This window comes from Thunnus thynnus, chromosome 3, assembly GCF_963924715.1.
Source record: "Thunnus thynnus chromosome 3, fThuThy2.1, whole genome shotgun sequence".
Taxonomy (NCBI): Eukaryota; Metazoa; Chordata; class Actinopteri; order Scombriformes; family Scombridae; genus Thunnus; species Thunnus thynnus.
Window position 1 is genome coordinate 6476769 of NC_089519.1, and position 16201 is coordinate 6492969.

The window sequence follows — 16201 nt, forward strand, 5'->3', positions numbered from 1 at the left end:
ACACACAATATGTAATTTCTGCCGCGAGGGGTCTCCCAATCAAAACAACAACAAAAGACGGAGTTTGATGACATTGTCAAGTAGCGTGGGATCATGGGAGTTGTTGTCTTCATTGGTAAACAACCACCATCGTCAATTGAAAATCAATCTTACGTGACTCAGACAGAAGAAGAACTCTTCGGGTCGTTTGGTTCACCAGTACGTTTGCGCTTTATGGGGACGGCTTCGGCGACAGGACGCACAGCAAACGGCAGTGAATAATCATGTTCCGTCATGAGTGAGCTATACAAACAATAGTAAACAATAGAGTGGCTAGCTGGCTAGTTCGTCGAGTTCCTTCCTCACTCTCTGACTCATCATCTGGTCTTTCCCGTGTTTCCCTTGAAGTTATAGCAAATAGATGGGGTTAAAGGGGATATGACGCCGTTGACAGGCGACCAAATGAAACAAGTCGTTATCTTGATTAAAATTTAAGATTTCTCTGGGTTTGAACATTGTTGGAAACATTTGGGATAATGTAAGCACACAATTAAACAAAATATATAACATAGGTTTAGTTGTTTTTAGAGATTTTAATGCTACATATTATGTCTTTAAAAGAAAGCCTGTTGCATGTGTCTACTGGCTGTGATGAGTTCTACCAAAGAGTGATTTTTGTAAAATTAACCTGTAATTTACAAGAACAAAAGCAAAGAAAAAAATGTTTAGAAGATTTTTCTCTTCTCTCAATCATCTTTTGACCCTTTAGATTCATCTTGCGACCCCTCGTGGGGGTCCCAATCCTCAGTTTGGGAGCCACTACTCTATCCTCTTCTCCTCTAATGACTCTCAGCTTCTTTGCTGTTTAGTTTCACTCCAAGTAGCCAGTGTGTTATTTATTATATGTTGTATATGGTTCTTACTTAATAACCTTACTTATGTTTTTCACTCATGAATGTATCAGCGTCTTTCATTTGTTATGAAAAAATTGCACACTTTGACAGCAGCAGTACATTGGTTTAGTGTAGTTTCCTCTCTCCACATGTTGCAGTTTTAACCCAAACTTTTGTTGCATTTTGTTTTAACATTGGTAAAAAAAATGAATATAGATTTTTAGTAACTTTTCATGTTTTGTCTCTCTTCTAAGTTTACAAATTATCTCTTTTTTTTTTTTTTTTTTACCAAAGATAAAAATAAAAATCTTTATAATGAAAGGCTTGTTTGGTTGTGGTGTTTTATATTGAACATAGATCGAGCTAAAAGGAGATACACACGAGAGACAGCACCTCAAAGCTCACTTGAAAGTATATGGTAGCAATAACACTGTACAGATTTTGAGTTCATTTTTACCCAGAGCTACAGTGGCAAAAATATCAAAATTGCCTCCTTTTTTTTGGCACACAGCAGTTATTTTTTTCAGCAAAAGAAATCAGCGTCCCACAAGCCAGTGGAAACATTCCTTTTAATTAGGGCCTGCTGGTGTTTGCCTGCCCTGCTCGTACATAATGGTCAGTTTGGGCTGCAGCAGGCTGCCATCACTCCTCCTGCTTCACTGTTTTCACTGATGATCTCTTCACCGTTTATCTATGATGCATGACCATGCTACGATATTTGCATCAAACATTTTCTCCAGTAGTTTGTCATTGAATAAGATTAAAATTAGAGTATATCCTGCAACTGCTTGGGGAGAAACTGACTGTATGTGTGTGTGTGGACATGTGCGGCATGAGAGCAGGCTGTGACTACAATAACTTTGTGCAGAAATCTTCACCGTTCTGTTGCATGTCCCGGAGGACTGACGGGATAAAAAGCTTTGGTGTGTGTCTCTGTGTGTTTGCACATGTGTGCACAGTATGTTTATGTTTATTATACCAGAAGAAGCCCTGCGTGTTTGTGTGTGTGCGCGTGTGCATCCACGTGCCGTCGCACACGTCTGTGTGACTCAGACTAATCCTTTTAGATCTCTCTCTCTCCCCCCCACCCCACCTCTATATTTACCTCACCCCTCTCTCTGAGATTAAGCCAGGTATTTTCTGCAAGAGCCACCGCAGATCAATAGCCACTTTTCTACAGTAGCACCTGCTGGGGTTTACTAGCACCAGGCTCGACTCAAACTATCGACTTTCTCAGTTCATTTCCTCAACGCTCCGTATCCTGGCTGTCAAATCACCTTGATGACAGGATGCAAAAGAATCATTATTATGCTCTGAGGGGTAAATAAATGACAGTAATTAGTAAGACTCCAACTAGCACCTATTGGCCATGATTAGGACGTCGAGGCAGGTTAGGAGGCCTCGCTTGATGCTGAAATAAAATCGCTCTTTGTTTCTTTCTTTGTTTCTTTTCACCACTTGACCTACATGTCAGCCCTCCCTCTGCAATCCAATTTGTCCTGTTTCTTCATCCTTCCTCCCTCCCTTCTTCTCTTTAAGTAATAAGATTGCTACTGTTGAGCTGGAGTTTTTAAGGCCCACACACACACACACACAGGCACAACCTCTGCCCCTGAATTACAGGACTGCCACACCTACAGCTATCTGTAATCTCCCGGGTAGACCACAGAGTGCAGGTTGAACATATCACAAAGAGAGGGGTGAAGAGCCAGTGAAAGGTGTTGGTAAAATAACAACTTCACAGGATTTAAAGGAAAAAAGTGAAGGAGGAACGGAGTAAGAGAGGAAAACAAATCAAGGAAAGAATACAATGGCTGGCAAGAGAAACTTGGAATATATTTGAGTCAAGGAGTTTCAAGGTGAGGTAAATTACTTTGGGTATATTCAGCTGCCACTACACATAGCAAGATTGATGGCCTATTAAATTAGCTACTAACAAAACAAGGCATTGTCGCTAGTATATATCAGGTGCAATCGATGAGCTTCAAATAGTGAACTGGATGGTTGTGAAATAACTTTTCCAAATGTAGGATTTAAGCTCTGACCTTTCTGAGTGTTACAGTAAATCCTCTTTTTTTTCCAGGTAAGGTCCAATGCTGTTCAATTTCAAACATATTTCTTCTACATCAGCCTTGGAAGTTTCAGTCCAGAGTTGTAGTCTCAAATAGATATGGCACAGCTCAAAGCCACAGAGCCAAATCTAATTTGTGAGGTTATCGGTGTCAATTCGCAGCCTGCAGCGTCTGCTGCAACAGTAAAATACAGGGTGGCCGAGACAGATAAAGCACATTTCTGAGCTGTTGAGCCTGAACTTTATTTCTATATCTGAAATTTATTTTTTATGTGGTTCTTTGTTCTGAGCCATAAGTCTGCTCTTGGAAAACATCATCTCATAAATGCCTTGTTCATCCTGATTCTGAAGGGCAGGCTGGGCTGCTAAGTGGTCTTTAGATATGGTTACTACAAAAACAAATGTAACCTATAGAGACTGTATGTCCTGTAGACAGCAACACAAATAAATTAACATCAATAAGACACTGAGCAGAATCAGTTAAAGGGAGAATCCACCCAAAACTGTTTCAATTGTTAAAATAAAGAGATCATTATATTTCTTGGCCTTTTTTAAAAAATCCGGTTGAGTGTTATTGCTACAGAAAGTGCAGACATGCATCGAAACTTTTTCTTCCATCTAAATGATTAACAGCAAATTGTGGTCTCAGTTACTCACAGTCCTTTTCTAGACTTTTACAAAATTATCTTAACACAATGTTTGCCTATAGTTTTTTTTTCCAGAGCTTTCAGCAGCATCTCACAGTCTCCATCAGTGAATCACGTTGGGTCAGTTGTCATCACGTCACCAAAGACTCTACTTGGCAGTCAAGGGGTCACAGGATCAGTCTGAAGGGTCACAAGATAATTAAATGGATGAATACAGTATATCTCTTAAATAAATAACACAAAATGATGTTTGTTTCTGACCTTCCTCTAATTAAACACAGGAAACTTCAATAGTGACTGAACTCAAGTTGAATCTACCACAGTTATGAAAGCTACTTTTGTTCTTAGAGAGATTTCTCTCCTGCACTGAAAATGAGTTTCATGTGAAGAGCGCCGTATGTAGGCTAAATATTAGAAGAAGTACTGGACACCTACAGTATACTTGGTATATTGATTGCAGTTTGATTTTAACGTGGCATGGAAAATTCATGTCACAATGAAAAACAATGAATTCAGTTATTAAAGACAAAACACCAAATAATTATCATTAAACATATGTTTCTCCTTTATTTATGACACAGTAAATGCATACAGAAAAAGGCTCAGATATCAGATATCGATGTGTATCGTATTTCACTTTCTTTCTTTCTTCTTTGTTGGATTAATTTTCATTCAGGCATTGAAAAATAAGAACCAGTAGTCATGCATCATGTTGCAATCAGAACATCATTCCTGTGATTTTAAAACTGTGATAGGCCGTACTACACTGCAGCAGCACTGTGTGTTTTCTCACTTTGGGAAAACTGATTTCTTTTCTTAAATATATGTATAGATCACAGCTGCAACAGCTTCACACTTGTTCTCTTTGGGTTGCTCAAGGTCATTTTGGGAAATATAGGAAATCACTAATGACTAAAGTTGAACTCCTGGGGCTGCTCTGAAAATCTCAGATGATCTCTGGATGATATCGAACAGTGTTTCTGACTTTGTATCTGACTATGGATTTTCCTGTGGTGGTATACATCTTGAATGCAGGAAATGTACTGCTCTGGTCATAATAAGATAAGACATGAATATTGTAGCGTATATGTGTAAACAAATCCATATTTTAACATCTCTTCTCTCCACAGTGGGCTTTTAAACCCTTTCCTACTGCTGTCGTTTCATCATGGTGGACCTGTTCCTCAACCATGTCCTGGTGGAGAACAACTGGGACCAGGATGAGCTCAACACAGAGCGTGAGATTGTCGCGATCCTTGAAAACCGCATCTTGCTGCTGCTCTTTGCATCTGCTGAGAATGAAAAGTGCCAGGAGTTTGCACCCGTTTTGAATGATTTTTTTAAGAGACTGAAAGATCCAGCTTATATCGAATACCCAAAACTGCTCACTCTCATCTACATCAGGTCTCAATCTTTCCTTCCCTTTATCTCTTTGATGCACACATGTGACTGTGTAACCCCACATTTACACTGTTTTATCATTCATAAGATTTCCATTTCCATCTCCTCTCTCCAGCTTGGACCAATCAGAGGAGCAGCAGGAAAGATTCCTCAAAGACATGCACAAAAAGGTTCTGTTTTTGGCCTTTGAGGATCCATACAGGAAGTAGGTGGATGGAGGAAGAGAGAGATAATACTCTTTTTTGTGTTGTTCACAATATATATGTGTGTTTAACCTGTGTTAGTGTGTGTTTCTAAAGCTACATTAGGCTGTATGTCCTTTAAAGCACACTAATATCATGCATAGTCTAGCGAAATTATAACATTACTAATAGTTTATACATGAGTAGAGTACAATGTCATACTTGTGTTGTTTGTCTGTTTTTCAGGGAACTTCAGGCCATGTTTAAGGTGAAGGACATACCAACATTAGTGGTCCTTCGTCCTGACTGCTCTGTCCTCTCTCCAAATGCTGTGCAGGACATCTGTCGTTTCGGCACAGACTGTTTCCACAACTGGCAGGAGTCAGCAGAGCTGGTTGAGAGGACCTTCATGCTCAACGAGGAGTTCGACAACCTAAATATGCGTACTGCCACTGACCCCGTGAGGAGACTCAAGTACAGAACAGAGGACGACAAGAGGAAAAAGAGATGGTGGAAGTTATGGGGGAAGGGAAAAGCTGGAAATGAAGAGGTGGAAGAGAAAGAGGGAGCGTGGGATACAAAGAGAAAGGAGGGAGATAAAGGAACATGGAGGAGAAGATGAGGAAAAGGAATGAAAGGAGAATATATGTATATATATATATATATATATATATATATATATATATATATATATATAAAAGGCAAAACCTTGTTGATCTTGATAGTAATTGTCTTACATCACGTCTTCAAGTCCACCCTCTTAAATACTTTATTTGTGGTTACTGATACTACAGCCTCTTCACAGGCTCTTAAGGACATATTTTCTCTGCCTGCAATGGCAGGTACAGTAGAGTCTTAAAGAATGCTCACCGCACAGAGCTCCTTTGTTTTGTTGCTGTCAGTAAAGTGTAGAGGCATGTAGAAGCATAATAAAAAAAGACAGGTTTGCTCCTGGCCTTCCTGCACAGAACACACAAAATTTTGAAAGGATTGACACAAAATTGAGTTGACTTATCTTTAAGAAAATGTTACTATGAATACTTCTACAACTGTTATTGTAATATTATACATTTTTGCTCAGCTATTATTATATAATAAGAATATTATTACTATGTTCAAAATATGATGCAGTCTTTTTAACTCTTACCAGCCTGTCAATGAATGACTGACTCATATGTTTTTGCTGTCAGTTACTGTATATAAGTTTTAAAAAAAAAAGTTACAGTAAATGTCACTGTTTTCAAATGTTGTGCACAGAAACATACAGTACATGCCTCAAAACAGTTTCACTGGATCAAATGATGTGTTTTACATGTAATGTGAAATGTGCCGCTTGTAGTAAACTCTCTACTGTAGCCTGCACCACATGGCGAGTGGGTGGTAAAGAAGGTCAAACATCTGGAAGCTAGACACCTGCATATTATCCTGAGGGCTTGATGGAGATCAAAACAGAGCTGAAAGGAGAGTGAATATTGAGCTTACATCCATCAGGTGGCCAGAATTAAATGCTCTTGTTGCTCCATGTTTGCTAAATGTATGTGTATGTCTGCTTGCTCTGGAGTTTTTATGCCCCCAGGTGGCTCCAAAAAAAAAAAAAAAAAAGAAGTAAAAAAAGATTGCTACTTTAAAGAGATTTCAGGTGCTGGCACCTGCTCCTGTATGTGTGAGGTTCGAAATGTACGTTATTTAGTTTTTTTGCATTACTTTGCTATTCTTACTTGAAGGTGTGTCACTTGTGGTACCTTTTATTTTGTTACTAAAGGGTTAAATTTAAGTTGTATTGATCTACAAAAACCAATAAATTCTCCTAACACAGACTGTGGCTGTACAGTATGTCATTGATGTGACTGCAGAGTGAATCAAACTATCACCAGACAGATATTCCCTGTGGTTCTGCTCCGCCTTTAGATATGGAATAATATAGGTCTCACTGTGGCATGTCTCTCAGCTCTTTATTCTCACACACACACATTATGCTCGCTCAGCTGCCGTGTGCTTGCACGCACAAAAACACTGTGAGCACTTCATGTCCCTTGTCTCTCTGTCACCTTGTCTCTCAATCCCTCCCTCTCAGACAGAGGAGGAGGAGGAGGAGGGGGGGGAGTGCAGGCACACAAAGGAAAAGGGGAATGAGCAGCTTCTGCCATTAAGGTGAAGGAGACACAGTCAATGAGTGAATGTGATACAAACTGACAGGCTTGGAAGTGATTCAAGTGCAACTCAGGAAGAGTTGAAAAGAAAAAAAAAACATATTTGGAAAGCTGTTCTCTTTTTGGATTTGCTACCTCGAGTGGAGATAATATCCGTTAGAGGTAAGCGACTGTGAGGATTATCCAATTTAACCACAAGCGAGATGTGCTCATATGATTAATGGGAGGTGTAGAAGTATGACAGAGTGGAAACATACAGACTAATTAATTCATCTTAACCACACAGCAGACAACATAAATCTTTAAAAATGTCAAGACTTTCCCCCAAGTATTCTCATGTGTTTTTATGGTTGTTTTCTCCTCACAACCCTCACAACTATCAATATGTTGTGCATTTCTGATGTTCCTGTTAAACCAATGTACATAAATTAGTATTACTTCCTAATCCTCAGTCCTCTTCACTGTGACACTTCATCATGGCGGACCTGTTCGTTGACCGGGTTCTGGTGAAGAACAACAAGGACCAGGATGAGCTGGACACAGAACGTGAGATCACCATGCGCCTGCAGAACCGCATCCTGATGCTCTTCTTCGCCTCTGCTGCATGTGAGAGCTGCCAGCAGTTTGCGCCCATGCTCACCGACTTCTTCAAACGTCTGACAGATGAATTCTATGTGGATCGCGCTGCTCAGCTGGTTCTCCTGTACATTAGGTATAACAGACACACATTTATTCTCAAAACCTACACTTAATCCAGTCAACCATATGCTTACCCATGTCTCTTACCCCCATCAACCTTGTAGCCCTTGGTAATGATAAGGACCAGTAAAATCTCACGGTCCTCGTCCTTTCCTCACATCAACCCTGATATATTCTGACGATACTCAGACAGGGTGATTTTTTTTAGTCCTTCTTTTTCTCAGTCATTTCCTAGTTTTATAGGAACCAAATATTCTCATGAGGAAAGGAATAAACAAACTAACATGACACCTGGATTCATCTCATATCTCACAGCAAATTGATTTTCTTTTTTTTCTTTTATTTGTCAGTTTGGACCAATCAGAGGAACAGCAAGAAAGCTTCCTCAAGGAGCTGCCAAAGAAGTGCCTGTTCCTGGCCTATGAGGACCCCTACAGGAGGTGTGTGGGACTGGCTAGCTAGTTGTATGCACAACCTGCTGGTGGGATGATTGTAATGTAAATATACCTAGCTGTATAAATCCATTAGCTCCATGCAAATGTGTGTGCCAGCGTACGTGTGTCCACAGGGAGCTGGAGGCCATGTTTGACGTGGAGGAGCTGCCCACAGTGGTGGTCCTGCGTCCTGACTGCTCCATCCTCATCCCGAATGCAGTGGAGGAGATCCTCCGCCTCGGCCCAGACTGCTACCGCAACTGGCAGGAGGCAGCGGAGCTCATCGACAGGAACTTCATGATCAACGAGGACTTTGAGGAGAAGTCCATGCGCAGCTTCAGTGACCCTGTAAGAAGGCTGAAATACAAGGTGGAGGATGACAAGAAGAAAAAGAAGAAGAAAAAGCGCAGAGGGTGGGGTGAAGATGGAGATGAGAATGTGGAGGAGGATGGAGGAGTGGATGGAAAAGACGAGAGGGGAGGGGGGTCACCATGATGATGATGAGAGCAGGAACAAGAGGACATGAGTGAGGGTTTCCCAAAAAGTTGCCATGATTAGTAATTAAAAGCTTTGTCACAGAGATTCTACAGATGCTGTCAATACATCACAAACAAAACCCCTTTCAGGAAATACAGACATTTCTCATCCTGTTCATGAATGTCAAACTGATGCTACTGTGACTAGTTTTGCTTCTCTATTAAAAAAGCAATGGCTGTGGTCTCACTGTAAACATAGTCCCAGTTTAACTGGGTGTGGATATGCCAACAACCAATAAAAAGTAATGTAAAACACTATCTAAAGGAACACTAAATACTGCTAACCAATGCTGACCTCAGCTTAGAAATGGCTGCCTTTAAAGTCTTTGAATGCTGCCAAGTAGACAGTCAAGCCAAGGTTAGCTCTGAGCCAAGTCTTGCCATTACGGCTTGTTTTATTACACCCAGGAAATTACTCTAACCATTTCCCCATCTTCAACGACAGAGCTCAGCACTGCACTTTTTCTACATGATAATTTGTACCGTCCAATCAAAACACACCGTGCACATTGTGAAATCAATGAATTATTCAGCGCCATTAAAATAATTTTGTTAGTGACTGTTGTGCTTTGAGTGTTTATGAAGTCTCGCTCCACTTTATAGGCTACACATGAAGCAATCAGTGCTATTCAAAGTGAATCGAGTGAAATTATGGAGAAACTGGCTTTCTACATAATCAGTGATTTCCTTTGACTGTAACTCATCTTCTTTCACACTAAGGGTCGTGTTTAGCCTTTGAACACTTCCTCGCACATGTAAACTGCATGGATGATGCTTTTATGTCATCAGTCAGGATCTTCAAATTGGCAAATTGGTGTGTAACAGTTCCTGATCCCTCAGCAGGCTAGAGGAAGACCCCAGAAAGATCTGTCTTCTCTCCTCTGAGTGACCTGAGCCTTAACTGTATGCTGCCATTAGGCCTCATGCAAATGTTAAGAGCAGTGGAGTGCTTCTATGCATTTCAGGAGTAATGACAGTACTGGCAGGAGCATAACTAGGGTTAAAATGCACGTGGTGACAGATGACGAGGCTGGAGTGTCATTGGGTGATTGGTAGGTTATGAATGACAGTGACATGATGATTTATGTGTTACAGACTGATGGACAAAATGACCATATTTTCTTTCAGGGCTGCTCTGTATAAAGCGCTTTCAAAGGTTAATGGAACTATTGCAAATGCCTGTGCTTGCTGGCTGTGCACCAAACACAATAGCTCCCCTTTCATCATGCTCCTGTCATGGGAGAAATGTTAAATGCTAAAGCTAAATTCGAGCTGGTCAGATCTGGAAAAGACACAGAGGCCTCAATAAACATGAGCCGCTGTTTATTCCATATTGCTTTCCTGCCTACACAGCAGCTTATTGTTGCTCAGTCAGACAAACCTTGATAATATAGTCGAAGCCCACCTCTCGCTCCCTGCCTCTCTCTGGCACTGCACACTTACACACGCACGCACGCACACGCACACACACGTGCGCACGCACGCGTCGCGCGCTCTCGAGCGCAGAACGCGCAACAAGCGGACCAGCGGATGGAGAGACAGAGAGAGAGAGCGCGCCAGGAGAAGAAGAGAGAAGGACGGATGCAAGGCGAGGCCAGGAGCGGGAAACCTTATCTCTCCTGGTTGTCCAGCTGTTGTATTTTTATTTTGTCTTTTTTTTCTTTTTTTTTTCTTTTTTTTACCTCAGCATAATTTTATTATACGATTCCATCCTTTTTTTAAAAAAAAAAAAACCCAGATAAATTCCCGTATCCATCCTGATGTGCTGCTGCGCCTCATCACGATTCTTCAAGGATATGCAAAGCGGCTGTTATCACGTCGACGATATTTTCCGTTAAATACAAGGATGTATGTGAACAATCTCGGAGGCATATGATCAACAATGACAACTGGGCTTTGTGAGGTGTAGGAATCGACGGAGGGACGCAGAGCAGTCCGGGTCTGTGCGTTCATTTCCGTCTAATTATTGTTTTCGTGTGTGTGCGATCGTGTATTTTCCTCCCCACGTCCATCGGAGCTATAAGGCCGATATAGCCAGCATCATCTCTGGGCATGAAACCCGTGGGAGTTATGATACCAACGTGACGCACAGTCACACAGCGCAGCGGGGAAGACATCGAGCCTCGACAGGACGGAGGGAGGGTGTGAGGTCCAGCAGAGCGGAGCCCTACACAGTACACTGATCACAGGAGGAGGACGCCCAGTGGTTGTTGCACATATCGCGCTAATGACTGCTTTACTTTCTGCCCTATAGCCCAGCAGGTATCGCCGATCCATCACCAATCCCTATTGAATATTTCATTTTTATTTCATGCATCGGGCAGAGCGGAGCGGGAGACAGGGAGGAGAGTATAGTGGGTGAGGGCGCGGACGCGGAGAGACGGGATGCGGGAGACGCAGTGAGCGAGGAGGAGGAGGAGGAGGAGGAGGAGGAGGAGGAGGGAAACCGGAGGATTGACGGTAAGATATGGATATAGGCTATGAGGATGCACCCCGCCCCTCCTCTCTCCCTCTCTCTCCCTCTCTCTCTCTCTCTCTCTCTCTCTCTCACTCTCACTCTCACTCACTCTCTCTTCACGTGCACACGCACACATACGTGATCAATGCCTGAGAAGACAGGAGAGGTGCCCCGCTCCTTTGCTGCTGCTGCTGCTGCTGCTGTCAAGGGCCATTTGATCACTGAGGGACAGAGATCTGATGTGCTGCTGTGCAGGGCCTCATACAGCCTGGCTGCCATTAAGCTGGGTCAGTAGTAAAGGAGTGTGAGCCATGAGTGCTGTGAAATATTCATGTGCACGTGATTAGCCTCCTCTCGGCCTCAGAGGAGAGCAGGGGAGAAAGTGGTCATGACTCAGGGTGTCCCCATGCTGCCCCACTGAAGGGGTTTGTCATGGGTGGGCTGAATTATGTTGATTATCTCACACACACACACACACACACCTTCATTGCAGTGTCTGGTGTGCTGCAGCAAACGGTGGTGTAAACATACACACAAAGGGGTATAAATGCAGGGCTGGGTTTGAATGTTTGCGGCTCGGAGTTTGCTGATTCACCACAGATGGGAACACAAGGAGAAAAAGATCACCAGAGGCAGACAGAAAAAGAGAGCACAGAGAGAGAGAGAGAGAGAGAGTCCATTATCAATATTTCAGAGAGGGGAAGAGAGGACTGGGTCAATGGTGGAGGCCAGGCAGTGAGGCAGGAGTGACCTGAGGAAGACAGACAGCAAGATGCAAAAGGAGGCAAATGAAAGAGGAAGAAGAGGAGGAAGGCTGAGGGATGGATGGAGGAAAGAGGGATGAGAGGAGGAAGAAACAGCTCAGCGGCTGACAGGACTCCTGCTCTCCTGTCAGGCTGAATTTCTGTTACATCTGTAACCTTGAGTGTGTGTGTGTGTGTGAAGGTAGTTCATTTGTGTGTCATATTGATCAGATAGAAGATTTGGGGTTAGAAAGAGGAAAAGGATGATTGATTTGAACTTATTTATATGGAGATACAAAACTCTAATTTTAATATGGTGACTCACCTAGTTCTGTGTGTGTGTGTGTGTGTGTGTTTGTGCATCTTATATGGGAAAGGGAAAACAAAGGTAAAGCTTTGTTTCCATGTAAAAATCATTTACATCAACCACTGAGGAGAAAAAAAGCAAATTGATTTGCTTAAACCACATAGACACCCACACACACACCCACACACACCCACACACAAACACACACACACACACCCACACAAACACACACCCACACACACACACACACACACACACACACACACACACACACAAACTCACACAATTTGGATGGATTTTCTGTCATTTGACTTGTAAAGTGCACCATATTTGTCTCTTTTCTGTTTGGACCACCTAACACGGCTCCTATCATGTGTCTTTGCAGCAGTCAGATACACTGAGTCAGTCGCCTCGCTTTTGCCGTGAGCGTTTACGCAGGTCTGTTCAGAGCTGGGGGCGGATATATATCGGTGTAATATCAATATTGTGACGTGAAGCCAGTCATCATCTGGGATTTTATTTATTATAATATTGTAGGGTTTCAATTTTCAGTGTTGAGTTATATGACAATTTTTTAATGGATTTCTCCATGAAATGAAAAAAAGTGGAAACAAAATGACCATTTCTTGTTTCGTTTGATTGCCAGTTCATTTTCTCTTAATCGAATGATTAATGAATTGACTCTGAGCTCTGTGATATTGCTGTATAGCTTATGTTTTCCTGCTCTTGATCGGTGCATTACTGTTCAGTGGTACAATTGCCTGAGCTTATCAGACTGTTGCAGTGGAGGAAACTGAACAATGATGGCCTGTTTTAGTCATCATCATATTCCTGTCATGAATGTTTTTCTTTCTTAAAATTGTCTAATGTGTAACGCAGAAATAAACATTTTTTTTATTATATCACTAAATACAGATAAGTATTTGTTAAGTACTTCAAATATATTGTTAAATTCATGTTGTGGGTGATATGGATACGTTTTTCTGTCATGACATAATTTCATCATGATATTGATGCATTTTGTAAAATAGTACATTTTCTGAAAACTCATTTTAAAAACAGTTTGCATGAAATAACCAGACAGGAATTTTTGCGTCTGGTAGCTGAGAAATGAAAGTACTTCATCATATTGATGAATAAAACCTTAAAATCCAGTGTTAACATTATGCAATGGTGGTTTAAAACTACCAGAGATATTCAAAGGGAGCTTCCATCTAATATACGGTATGGCAAAATCTCTGATGGGAGACAATTTTCTGTTACCTCACAGTATATTTCACCATATTGTCCAAACCTATTGTCCAGCTCCTGTTCTGCCTTCCTGCGAACAAGAGCTCGGCTCTGCTCTGTCACACTTCAGTCAACGATTTCAGAGGAAGCAGAGGCTGTTTTTGTAGCCATGAAATTTTGCCACATCCCAGAATTACATAGTGACATTTTGAAACAGCTCACAGTAACAGGTTACGTTGACACACAAATCGTATATCGACAGGACAAGACATACAGAGCAACAGACACCTAAGCTAAATGATTGTTCAGAATAAGTGGTGCACATACAGTAACTGTTAAGTATATCACCATGCAACAAGTAAAAGCTCAAAATTACATCAGATGCATAAGGTTTTAACTGCTCTAAACACATTTTTGCACTTTTGGACCTCAGTAAAACCTGAGTCCTTCGAGCAGCATTACTGCAGCTGTAGATGTGTCATGTGTTTAACATTAGAAATCTGTTATGAATAACGAAACAGCTCCAAGATATTTTGTTCACTTCACATATTGGAATTTAAATTTTCCAGGAACTACAACATCTTTTTAATGTAGCATTCCCTGCTGTTATATTATGATAACTAAGAGCAGCATGTGACGATTAATCACAGTGAGCTATTTTAAAAGGATGAATCACCTTTTTTCAAATCTGTCAAACAGTTATATAATACTTACATACCCAAATGAACACTGTAAGAGTCATTAGTTAGCTATATTTGTTCTTCTGGTGTAGGGGTGGGCCATATAGATAAAATCCTCCATCACAGTATATATTTATTTTATTTTATTGCTCTTCTTACACGATTATTTGTACCTACTAATTTAAACCTTAAATTTAAAATTCAAAATTTTAAATACTTCTCTCATATTACACTACTTTTTCACCAAAGCCCCAGGAAACGCAATTTCATGCCATCATATGTAGCAATGAACTGAAAAGTATAAATGTAATTGTGGTGAAATGACCATGAAGGTCTTTGTATTCTTGTAATTTTATATCATGATATATTGTGATATTGTAGCAATTCTGGGAAGTCTTTTTAGAAACTGCCTCAAATCAGCCAAAGTCTGTCGTTCAATGTGATTAAACCCTGATTGAATGGATATGGTATTATAGTGTCAATGCACAGTATTTTAATCCTCTGTAATCATCATACATCTCGATGATGTTAACACAGGAACTTTCCCATCTCTACCATCCATCCCTTATGATGTAAAAGCAGCATCCTGTAGGCTTCCCGTCAGTTCAAGTGTGACCTGTTGGGTTCTGAGCTTCATATTAGCTTCAGCTGAACTTTAGAATTCATTTTTGCAGGAAACAGGCACTGTGGATTTTGTGCCCCATCAAGGTTAGGGCACCCTAACCTATAAGAGAGGAGGCACAATTACAGCGACAAATAAATCTTTCAAAGAAGAAAATTCTTGGTGTGTGAGTATTGGTTTAAGACAGCCTTAAAAATAAACTGCAAGCCCATCCTTAAAGATCACTCTTTAATGTATTCTAGTTGGTTGTTTTTCCCTGCGTGGTGATCTATAACTCGCTGTGGGCAGCATCACGATCTTGATGAATATGTGAGGAAAGTTGTCTTGAGGAAACTAATGTGTTTTGCTTCTTGTTCCTACAGTTGGATGTTTGAGCTTCACTGTGCAGAATGATGTTTGTGCAGAGTTTGACACTAGACGGCTGTTTTCACATTCATCTTCTGAAAGTGGAAAGTTTCTCTGCGCTCATTGAAAATCTGAGTTTAAGGTGTGTACATTCAAGGAGGATTTGTGACATCACACAAGTGTGATGTGGTAACTTGAAGCCTCCAGTGCACAAACACTGAGAATGGACTTAACAGTGAAGTAGGAGACATCTTGTGTCCAGCTGTTAAACTTCTGAAATTAAAATGATTTGCATATTCATAGATGGAAGGAGGAGATGACATTTTAAGGATTTTAATTGATAAGAGATAATAGAAAGATAAGAGAAAGATAATTTAACTTTTTTTTTGCAGAAAAAAACATATTACACGCTAATTATTTTTCAAAGTAGAGTGTTTTATTTACATCTTAAAACATGTCAGGAGGGGATCTTTAGGTTCATACACACAGCCTCAATATACTGTAGACACACATGAAGAATACAAGTGCAGTTACCTTCCTTTATATGTATTACATTTATGTATTCAGCTCAGTCTTTTAGCAGAGGACAATATGTGAAACCTGATGGCTAACATCATAAAAAATAAAAAAAAAACAGTGGGCGACTTTGAAAATGACTGTGTCTGGATATATCTGCAAGCAATTTCCTTCCATTTTCTTTGTGTGCATGAAGGCTGCTACATACAGTACAAACGCTAATGCTCCCAGGAGCGGCCAACATGCAGTGCAGATCCTAATGCTCTGAACTTGGCCCTGAGTGCTGCCTGTGTTTCCTGCCTGCAACA

General features: G+C 41.0%; 2 protein-coding genes across 2 annotated transcripts; both read left to right on the forward strand.

Annotated features, from left to right (window-relative positions):
• Positions 1–2553: 2553 nt before the first annotated feature.
• Positions 2554–6746, forward strand: LOC137180533 (nucleoredoxin-like protein 1). Its single transcript, XM_067585924.1, has 4 exons — positions 2554–2731; positions 4721–4994; positions 5107–5196; positions 5420–6746. Exons 2-4 carry the CDS (start codon positions 4759–4761, stop codon positions 5793–5795), a joined length of 702 nt encoding a protein of 233 aa, XP_067442025.1. The 5' UTR covers positions 2554–2731; positions 4721–4758; the 3' UTR covers positions 5796–6746.
• Positions 6747–7120: 374 nt separating this feature from the next.
• LOC137176561 (nucleoredoxin-like protein 1) lies at positions 7121–9551 on the forward strand. Its single transcript, XM_067582592.1, has 3 exons — positions 7121–8035; positions 8373–8462; positions 8591–9551. The coding sequence occupies exons 1-3, from the start codon at positions 7800–7802 to the stop codon at positions 8949–8951; spliced, it is 687 nt and encodes a 228-aa protein (XP_067438693.1). The 5' UTR covers positions 7121–7799; the 3' UTR covers positions 8952–9551.
• The last annotated feature ends 6650 nt before the right edge of the window (positions 9552–16201 follow it).